Source organism: Oncorhynchus gorbuscha, linkage group LG14 (genome assembly GCF_021184085.1).
Source record: "Oncorhynchus gorbuscha isolate QuinsamMale2020 ecotype Even-year linkage group LG14, OgorEven_v1.0, whole genome shotgun sequence".
Taxonomy (NCBI): Eukaryota; Metazoa; Chordata; class Actinopteri; order Salmoniformes; family Salmonidae; genus Oncorhynchus; species Oncorhynchus gorbuscha.
The window spans coordinates 3706818-3717610 of record NC_060186.1 but is presented as its reverse complement, the minus strand read 5'-3'; the positions used below and the strand labels follow the sequence as shown (position 1 = coordinate 3717610).

Genomic DNA, 10793 nt, shown 5'->3' with positions numbered 1-10793 from the left:
TGACAGGGAGCTGTGACAGGGAGCTGTGACAGGGAGTTGTGATAGGGAGCTGTGACAGGGAGCTGTGACAGGGAGCTGTGATAGGGAGCTATGACAGGGAGTTGTGATAGGGAGCTGTGACAGGGAGCTATGACAGGGAATTGTGATAGGGAGCTGTGACAGGGAGCTGTGACAGGGAGCTGTGACAGGGAGCTGTGACAGGGAGCTATGACAGGGAGTTGTGATAGGAGCTGTGACAGGGAGCTGTGACAGGGAGCTGTGACAGGGAGCTGTGACAGGGAGCTGTGACAGGGAGTTGTGACAGGGAGTTGTGACAGGGGAGCTGTGACAGGGAGTTGTGACAGGGAGTTGTGACAGGGAGTTGTGACAGGGAGCTGTGATAGGGATCTGTGACAGGGAGCTGTGACAGGGAGTTGTGACAGGGAGCTGTGACAGGGAGTTGTGACAGGGAGTTGTGACAGGGAGTTGTGACAGGGAGTTGGCATGATAACACAAACAGACTGGCACTCAGGCTCATGTCCCCCTCTCTTACACTATAAAACGCTTTGAGCGTCCATCTGGAATGCAAAAGCTATATATAAGATCAATCAATATTTATCCAATATGGCGATGGCTGTTATGAAAACTATTTGTTACAGTACTAAAACCTAATGTCCTGTCCTGTACCTCTGTTCTGAAACACGTTCTCTGTCTGAGTCCCAGATGGCACACTATTAGTGCACTACTGCATAGGCTTCTGGTCTAAAGTAGTGCACTACATAGGAAATGGTCTAAAGTAGTGCACTATATAGGGAATAGGACTCTGGTCTAAAGTAGTGTACTATATAGAGAATGGTCTAAAGTAGTGCACTATATAGGGAATGGTCTAAAGTAGTGCACTATATAGGGAATGGTCTAAAGTAGTGCACTATATAGGGAATGGTCTAAAGTAGTGCACTATATAGGGAATGGTCTAAAGTAGTGCACTATATAGGGAATGGTCTAAAGTAGTGCACTATATAGGGAATGGTCTAAAGTAGTGCACTATATAGGGAATAGGGCTCTGGTCTAAAGTAGTGCACTATATAGGGAGTAGGGTTATGGTCTAAAGTAGTGCACTATAAAGGGAATAGGGCTCTGGTCTAAAGTAGTGCACTATATAGGAAATGGTCTAAAGTAGTGCACTATATAGGGAATAGGGCTCTGGTCTAAAGTAGTGCACTATATAGGGAATGGTCTAAAGTAAGGCAGTACATAAGGAATAGGGTTCTGGTCTAAAGTAGTGCACTATATTGGGAATAGGACTCTGGTCTAAAGTAGTGTACTATATAAGGAATAGGTCTCTGGTCTAAAGTAGTGCACTATATAGGGAATAGGGCTCTGGTCTAAAGTAGTGCACTGTATAGGGAATAGGGCTCTGGTCTAAAATAGTGCACTATATAGGGAGTAGGGTTCTGGTCTAAAGTAGTGCACTATATAGGGAGTAGGGTTCTGGTCTAAAGTAGTGCACTATATAGGGAGTAGGGCTCTGGTCTAAAGTAGTGCACTATATAGGGAATAGGGCCCTGGTCTAAAGTAGTGCACTACATAGGGTATGGTCTAAAGTAGTGTACTACATAGGGAACAGGGTTCCATTCGCGGTGAATCCTCTGTTTGTCGTCACGGTCGATCCAATCATGTGTAATTAGCATTGATTTACAAATGACTGAAGTCATGTCCTTTAACGACCCCCCAGCCAGCTGCCCCGGCGCTCGACTGAACCTACGGTACAAGTCACCAAGTCACTTATCTACCAGACTGGATGTTAGGCGTGTGGCTGTGTGACCGACCTGCTGCTGGGAGCCGTTGTTCAATACGCAGAGTTCAGATGACGATCAGCGTGACTCACAAAATGGCGACCTATTTCTAGAAATAGTGACCCTGTGGATCCTGGTCTAAAGTAGTGCACTATATAGGGAATAGGACTCTGGTCTAAAGTAGACACTCCCCCGTCCACTGCTCATGATAAATGACACACACTCCCCCTTCCACTACTCATGATAAATGACACACACACTCCCCCTTCCACTACTCATGATAAATGACACACACTCCCCCTTCAACTACTCGTGATAAATGACACACACTCCCCTTCCACTGCTCATGATAAATGACACACACACTCCCCTTCCACTACTCATGATAAATGACACACACTCCCCCTTCCACTACTCATGATAAATGACACACACTCCCCTTCCACTGCTCATGATAAATGACACACACACTCCCCTTCCACTGCTCATGATAAATGACACACACTCCCCTTCCACTACTCATGATAAATGACACACACTCCCCTTCAACTACTCATGATAAATGACACACACTCCCCTTCCACTACTCATGATAAATGACACACACTCCCCTTCCACTGCTCATGGTAAATGCATGAGGCAGTATCTACAGTACATGGACAGACTGTCACACCCATTGGCCTGTTGACTGACTGCGGTCCAGTCAATGTTGTGTGTGTGTGTGTGTGGCCCTGACCTTCTCACTGACTGACCAATGGAACAAGGTCTTGCCTCACGGGGCTTATAGAATAACTGACTGACCAATGGAACAAGGTCTTGCCTCACGGGGCTTATAGAATAACTGACTGACCAATGGAACAAGGTCTTGCCTCACGGGGCTTATAGAATAACTGACTGACCAATGGAACAAGGTCTTGCCTCACGGGGCTTATAGAATAACTGACTGACCAATGGAACAAGGTCTTGCCTCACGGGGCTTATAGAATAACTGACTGACCAATGGAACAAGGTCTTGCCTCACGGGGCTTATAGAATAACTGACTGACCAATGGAACAAGGTCTTACCTCACGGGGCTTATAGAATAACTGACTGACCAACATGGTACACTGCAGATACAGTGCTGTATGGAGTGAGGGCTGTAGATACAGTGCCGTATGGAGTGAGGCCTGCAGATACAGTGCTGTATGGAGTGAGGGCTGAGGACACAGTGCTGTATGGAGTGAGGCCTGCAGATACAGTGCTGTATGGAGTGAGGGCTGAGGACACAGTGCTGTATGGAGTGAGGCCTGCAGATACAGTGCTGTATGGAGTGAGGCCTGCAGATACAGTGCTGTATGGAGTGAGGCCTGCAGATACAGTGCTGTATGGAGTGAGGGCTGCAGATACAGTGCAGTATGGAGTGAGGGATGCAGATACAGTGCTGTATGGAGTGAGGGCTGCAGATACAGTGCTGTATGGAGTGAGGGCTGTAGATACAGTGCTGTATGGAGTGAGGGCTGTAGATACAGTGCTGTATGGAGTGAGGGCTGCAGATACAGTGCTGTATGGAGTGAGGGCTGCAGATACAGTGCTGTATGGAGTGAGGGCTGTAGATACAGTGCTGTATGGAGTGAGGGCTGCAGATACAGTGCTGTATGGAGTGAGGGCTGCAGATACAGTGCTGTATGGAGTGAGGGCTGTAGATACAGTGCTGTATGGAGTGAGGGCTGTAGATACAGTGCTGTATGGAGTGAGGCCTGCAGATACAGTGCTGTATGGAGTGAGGGCTGCAGATACAGTGCTGTATGGAGTGAGGGCTGTAGATACAGTGCTGTATGGAGTGAGGGCTGCAGATACAGTGCTGTATGGAGTGAGGGCTGTAGATACAGTGCTGTATGGAGTGAGGGCTGTAGATACAGTGCTGTATGGAGTGAGGGCTGCAGATACAGTGCTGTATGGAGTGAGGGCTGCAGATACAGTGCTGTATGGAGTGAGGGCTGAGGACATGGTGCTGTATGGAGTGAGGCCTGCAGATACAGTGCAGTATGGAGTGAGGCCTGCAGATACAGTGCTGTATGGAGTGAGGCCTGCAGATACAGTGCTGTATGGAGTGAGGGCTGAGGACACAGTGCTGTATGGAGTGAGGGCTGAGGACGACGTGGCCGTATGGAGTGAGGGCTGCAGATACAGTGCTGTATGGAGTGAGGGCTGCAGATACAGTGCTGTATGGAGTGAGGGCTGCAGATACAGTGCTGTATGGAGTGAGGGCTGTAGATACAGTGCTGTATGGAGTGAGGGCTGTAGATACAGTGCTGTATGGAGTGAGGGCTGTAGATACAGTGCTGTATGGAGTGAGGGCTGCAGATACAGTGCTGTATGGAGTGAGGGCTGCAGATACAGTGCTGTATGGAGTGAGGGCTGAGGACATGGTGCTGTATGGAGTGAGGCCTGCAGATACAGTGCAGTATGGAGTGAGGCCTGCAGATACAGTGCTGTATGGAGTGAGGCCTGCAGATACAGTGCTGTATGGAGTGAGGGCTGAGGACACAGTGCTGTATGGAGTGAGGGCTGAGGACACAGTGCTGTATGGAGTGAGGCCTGCAGATACAGTGCTGTATGGAGTGAGGGCTGAGGACACAGTGCTGTATGGAGTGAGGCCTGCAGATACAGTGCTGTATGGAGTGAGGCCTGCAGATACAGTGCTGTATGGAGTGAGGCCTGCAGATACAGTGCAGTATGGAGTGAGACCTGAGGACGACGTGGCCGTATGGAGTGAGGGCTACAGATACAGTGCTGTATGGAGTGAGGGCTGAGGACGACGTGGCCGTATGGAGTGAGGGCTGAGGACAACGTGGCCGTTGTACACTACACCATGACGCATTATGTTTCCAGTAAAACAGATTGCAACGTTGTCGCGGTTTGTGTTCGACCACTGAATGTGAATATTGGACAGAGGCTCCCAGAAGGACTTACACTGCTGAGAGCGCTTAACTGGCTATTTATTCTGAAATGAATGCCAATGCCATTATGTTACTCCATGCAAACTAACACTGCAGATGTAGATCGAACAGACTCATTCACTAAGGCACTTGCATTTGCAAATATCAATTGAGGAAACATGTTGGTAGAACTCAACAGAAGTAAGAGTAGATGGACTGAATTCAACTTGCGTGATCGGGCATGAAAGGCCAACTGGGGTGCGGTATAAAAAGTAACACATGTAAATATATATTTGTCAGTGTTTATCTTGCAAATTTTTTTTTGTAATTTTACCTTTATTTAACCAGGCAAGTCAGTTAAGAACACATTCTTATTTTCAATGACGGCCTGGGAACAGTGGGTTAACTGCCTGTTCAGGGGCAGAACGACAGATTTGTACCTTGTCAGCTCGGGGGTTTGAACTCCCAACCTTCCGGTTACAAGTCCAACGCTCTAACCACTAGGCTACGCTGCCTAGGCTAATAACTCCATTGGTTCCAGGTCGACCACAGTGAAGATGCAGAAACTCACTCCTTTCATTCATCTGCTTCGTCTGCCCTCATATTTACAGCACAGAACATTGACCTGTTTTACCCAGTTTTGCTTTTCATGATAACCAAAAACTATTTGACCAACAGTTGCATTTGTTAGTTTAATTGAGAAAAAGTTCCACCGAGCAAAAACGTTATAAAATGTCATTTATAATAATTCTGTAAGTACAGAAATTGTTTACTCAGTGGGAAATTAGTATCTAACTCGTCGGTGACGACTGTATGGAGATTGTGACAGAGACTATGTGAGTTTATTACAGTATTATAGACACTATGAACTGGGATTTACTATGGTCTTCTAGATTAACCCCTTACAGTATTATAGACACTATGACCTGGGATTTACTATGGTCTTCTATGTAGATGAACCCCTTACAGTATTATAGACACTATGACCTGGGATTTACTATGGTCTTCTAGATTAACCCCTTACAGTATTATAGACACTATGAACTGGGATTTACTATGGTCTTCTAGATTAACCCCTTACAGTATTGTAGACACTATGTCCTGGGATTTACTATGGTCTTCTAGATTAACCCCTTACAGTATTATAGACACTATGACCTGGGATTTCCTATGGTCTTCTATGTAGAAGAACCCTTTACCTTCTAACAACTCTGTGTGGCTTGTGAGCGTCATCATAGAGCCAAACCGGTGTGTGTTGGTGAGAGGCTGTTCATAGATGGGTCATAACAGTTTGTTTTGTCAAACCGTTTGGAATTTACAAACGTTTTTTGGGGAGAACAGTTTTCGGTATCTCACAAACACCGTTTCCCTGTCTCACAAACACTGTTTCCCTGTCTCACAAACACTGTTTCCCTGTCTCACAAAAACTGTTTCCCTGTCTCACAAACACTGTTTCCCTGTCTCACAAACACTGTTTCCCTGTCTCACAAAAACTGTTTCCCTGTCTCACAAACACCGTTTCCCTGTCTCACAAACACCGTTTCCCTGTTTCCCTGTCTCACAAACACCGTTTCCCTGTCTCACAAACAAAGTTTCCCTGTCTCACAAACACTGTTTCCCTGTCTCACAAACACAGTTTCCCTGTCTCACAAACACCGTTTCCCTGTCTCACAAACACCGTTTCCCTGTCTCACAAACACCGTTTCCCTGTCTCACAAACACCGTTTCCCTGTCTCACAAACACCGTGTCCCTGTCTCACAAACACTGTTTCCCTGTCTGACAAACACCGTTTCCCTGTCTCACAAACACTGTTTCCCTGTCTCACAAAAACTGTTTCCCTGTCTCACAAACACTGTTTCCCTGTCTCACAAACACTGTTTCCCTGTCTCACAAAAACTGTTTCCCTGTCTCACAAACACCGTTTCCCTGTCTCACAAACACCGTTTCCCTGTTTCCCTGTCTCACAAACACCGTTTCCCTGTCTCACAAACAAAGTTTCCCTGTCTCACAAACACTGTTTCCCTGTCTCACAAACACAGTTTCCCTGTCTCACAAACACCGTTTCCCTGTCTCACAAACACCGTTTCCTGTCTCACAAACACCGTTTCCCTGTCTCACAAACACCGTTTCCCTGTCTCACAAACACCGTGTCCCTGTCTCACAAACACTGTTTCCCTGTCTGACAAACACCGTTTCCCTGTCTCACAAACACTGTTTCCCTGTCTGACAAACACCGTTTCCTGTCTCACAAACACTGTTTCCCTGTCTGACAAACACCGTTTCCCTGTCTCACAAACACTGTTTCCCTGTCTGACAAACACCGTTTCCCTGTCTCACAAACACTGTTTCCCTGTCTGACAAACACCGTTTCCCTGTCTCACAAACACCGTTTCCCTGTCTCACAAACACCGTTTCCCTGTCTCACAAACACCGTTTCCCTGTCTCACAAACACTGTTTCCTTGTCTCACAAACACCGTTTCCCTGTCTCACAAACACCGTTTCCTTGTCTCACAAACACCGTTTCCCTGTCTCACAAACACCGTTTCCCTGTCTCACAAACACCGTTTCCCTGTCTCACAAACACCGCTCTAGGCTGTTCATATCTGTTGTAGGATGTATAGTTTTGATACCAAAATGTACTTTATAAGGGTATTATACAATGTAATGCTTTTATTTTAAAGAATGCCACCAGAGGGTGTCGAAGTTGAACAGGCGCAGTCCCTCATTAATTACACACACTAATGGTTGGTTATCAGCGGATACAGAACTCAATGTTTTGAAAGGGGCTTGAAGCCCAAAACGGGCGCGTGTTACCGTGGGACTCAGAGTTCAGATGACAGCGTCACGCGCTGCTTTGAAGTAGGCACTTGGGTTGAGAGACAGACATGACAGGACAAAACCTGATCAAAAGTAAAGGCTGCTTCGTAATATAATGTCTCATCTGTTTCATTTGAGGGGGGGGGGGGAATAAGGTTAGTGGACTGTACAGGCTATAGGTTAGTGGACTGTACAGGCTGTAGGTTAGTGGACTGTACAGGCTGTAGGTTAGTGGACTGTACAGGCTATAGGTTAGTGGACTGTACAGGCTGTAGGTTAGTGGACTGTACAGGCTGTAGGTTAGTGGACTGTACAGGCTATAGGTTAGTGGACTGTACAGGCTGTAGGTTAGTGGACTGTACAGGCTATAGGTTAGTGGACTGTACAGGCTGTAGGTTAGTGGACTGTACAGGCTGTAGGTTAGTGGACTGTACAGGCTATAGGTTAGTGGACTGTACAGGCTGTAGGTTAGTGGACTGTACAGGCTGTAGGTTAGTGGACTGTACAGGCTATAGGTTAGTGGACTGTACAGGCTGTAGGTTAGTGGACTGTACAGGCTGTAGGTTAGTGGACTGTACAGGCTGTAGGTTAGTGGACTGTACAGGCTGTAGGTTAGTGGACTGTACAGGCTATAGGTTAGTGGACTGTACAGGCTGTAGGTTAGTGGACTGTACAGGCTGTAGGTTAGTGGACTGTACAGGCTGTAGGTTAGTGGACTGTACAGGCTATAGGTTAGTGGACTGTACAGGCTGTAGGTTAGTGGACTGTACAGGCTGTAGGTTAGTGGACTGTACAGGCTATAGGTTAGTGGACTGTACAGGCTGTAGGTTAGTGGACTGTACAGGCTATAGGTTAGTGGACTGTACAGGCTATAGGTTAGTGGACTGTACAGGCTATAGGTTAGTGGACTGTACAGGCTATAGGTTAGTGGACTGTACAGGCTATAGGTTAGTGGACTGTACAGGCTGTAGGTTAGTGGACTGTACAGGCTATAGGTTAGTGGACTGTACAGGCTGTAGGTTAGTGGACTGTACAGGCTGTAGGTTAGTGGACTGTACAGGCTGTAGGTTAGTGGACTGTACAGGCTGTAGGTTAGTGGACTGTACAGGCTGTAGGTTAGTGGACTGTACAGGCTGTAGGTTAGTGGACTGTACAGGCTATAGGTTAGTGGACTGTACAGGCTATAGGTTAGTGGACTGTACAGGCTGTAGGTTAGTGGACTGTACAGGCTATAGGTTAGTGGACTGTACAGGCTGTAGGTTAGTGGACTGTACAGGCTATAGGTTAGTGGACTGTACAGGCTATAGGTTAGTGGACTGTACAGGCTATAGGTTAGTGGACTGTACAGGCTATAGGTTAGTGGACTGTACAGGCTGTAGGTTAGTGGACTGTACAGGCTGTAGGTTAGTGGACTGTACAGGCTGTAGGTTAGTGGACTGTACAGGCTATAGGTTAGTGGACTGTACAGGCTGTAGGTTAGTGGACTGTACAGGCTATAGGTTAGTGGACTGTACAGGCTGTAGGTTAGTGGACTGTACAGGCTATAAACACAACGCTAACTCACACGTCATCATGCCATGGGGTGTGGATGCATAGAGTAACTGTAAATGTAAAGGGTTACCTTCTCTCTCCCTGCAGCATATATGAGCTGCGGAAAAATCCCAGGAGTTCACTTTCTATTTGAGCGTCGAAAGTAATGTTTACTTTATACGTCCTCATGGGCTTCAGTTCCCTGTGCAAAGCGATCACATAAACCTGGTTTCCCGGGTAATGGAATTGGCGGTGGATTCTCATGACACCGGGTTTTTTATTATCCGAGTAAACCGCCACTTTCTCCACCTCGAGGCGGTCGGTGTGAAGCACAATGAATTTGGTCGAGTTCACACACTCGAATTCAATGTTCACTTCCCCGGAGAAGGTGAAGTTATCCATGTATACTGAGAGACGCAGGTCGTAGTGCCGGGGCCGGAGAGATGTCGGTAACCGGAGGTGTCTCCACGGCTGGGCTTCTTCATCTTTGTGGTTCCCGTTCCCATCCCGTGACCCGTTGAACTTGGCGTTAGAGCCATTGCCCCCTCGTGAGCTGCTCTCCCCAGCGCACTCCTCGAACCGGACGCTGAGGAGAACCGCGATGGCCGTGACGACGATGAGGGTGAGGATGGAGATGGCGAACCCCAGGACCAGTTTCTTGTGGACGGTGATGCTTCGCTCCGTTGTCCGGGGCCGAACCACCATGCTATCAGCCCATTGGTCCGACAGGCCTCTGCCGTTCCTCATGTTATTATCCTCTATCCCCATCGGAGTGAATGATAAGCCCTTGTTGCCAAGCTTATCCTCCAAAGACATACTCTGCCCAATCAGAATATGAGGCTTGGTTGGGGTCCGGGCATAAAGAGAAAGGAAATCCCGATAACAGAGTGTCATCAGTCAGGTCTAGTAGCTGCCACTTAGAATAGTCAGGAAGATGTGGAGGAGATGAGCACAGCTGATGCCCCGTTGAAGTGGCCGACGGTAGCAAATGAGACGCGGAATCATAAAAGTGCCCGAAATCAACTTTCCTGATGGATTGAAATCACGGTTTAAATCACGAGCTCGGGTATTGGAGTTTAATATGCTATCCTGATTGTTATCTATCTGCCTTCACGGCCTCCATCTCCGCGCACACAGAGTGTTGCACAGAACACAATCCATCGCGGGGACTGATGCTGCCGCTGCTGCTGGTGCTGGTGATGCTGTTACTGATGGTCCTCACCCTCCGAGCTGTGTGCTCATATTGAGAGCTGCTCCCACATCTACAATATAAAGGACTCTCTCTCTCTCTTTTCCGTCTCTCTCTCCTCTCTCTCTCTCTCTCTCTCTCTCTCTCTCTCTCTCTCTCTCTCTCTCTCTCTCTCTCTCTCTCTCTCTCTCTCTCTCTCTCTCTCTCTCTCTCTCATTCAGCGCCGTAGGAATCTCAGCCTACTTCTTCTTGTAAGAAGGAACTCACGACGGATTTCAACCAGTTAGGAGAAAAAAAACAATTACCAACGCCAGAGAGCGAATGAGTTTCCCAGCCCCTCTTGCTTTGCCAGAGAACAAATAGACCTAGAACATTGCGAAATGCGCAGTAGGACAGAGTAGGAGAGCTCTCCCTCCCTCCGTGCAGAATAGCGGGCTCATCTCCTCGCTTGGTGAGAATACTGTAGGATGGATAGAAACAACGCCTAGTCAGGAAATTATATAGGTCTATATGGGAAAAGACTTCAACTGTAGTCAAGAGGGGGGGGGGCTACGACAGGCT

The 10793-nt window shown here is 47.6% G+C and overlaps 1 protein-coding gene across 1 annotated transcript in view; it reads right to left on the bottom strand.

Annotated features, from left to right (window-relative positions):
- LOC123995851 (thyrotropin-releasing hormone-degrading ectoenzyme-like) overlaps window positions 1–9899 on the bottom strand; it is a 46728-nt gene extending 36829 nt beyond the window's left edge. The window contains exon 1 of the mRNA XM_046299531.1: window positions 9135–9899. Coding sequence (XP_046155487.1) covers window positions 9135–9859 — 725 coding nt within the window. The 5' untranslated portion in view covers window positions 9860–9899. The remainder of the gene's footprint in view (window positions 1–9134) is intronic.
- Window positions 9900–10793: the final 894 nt, after the last annotated feature.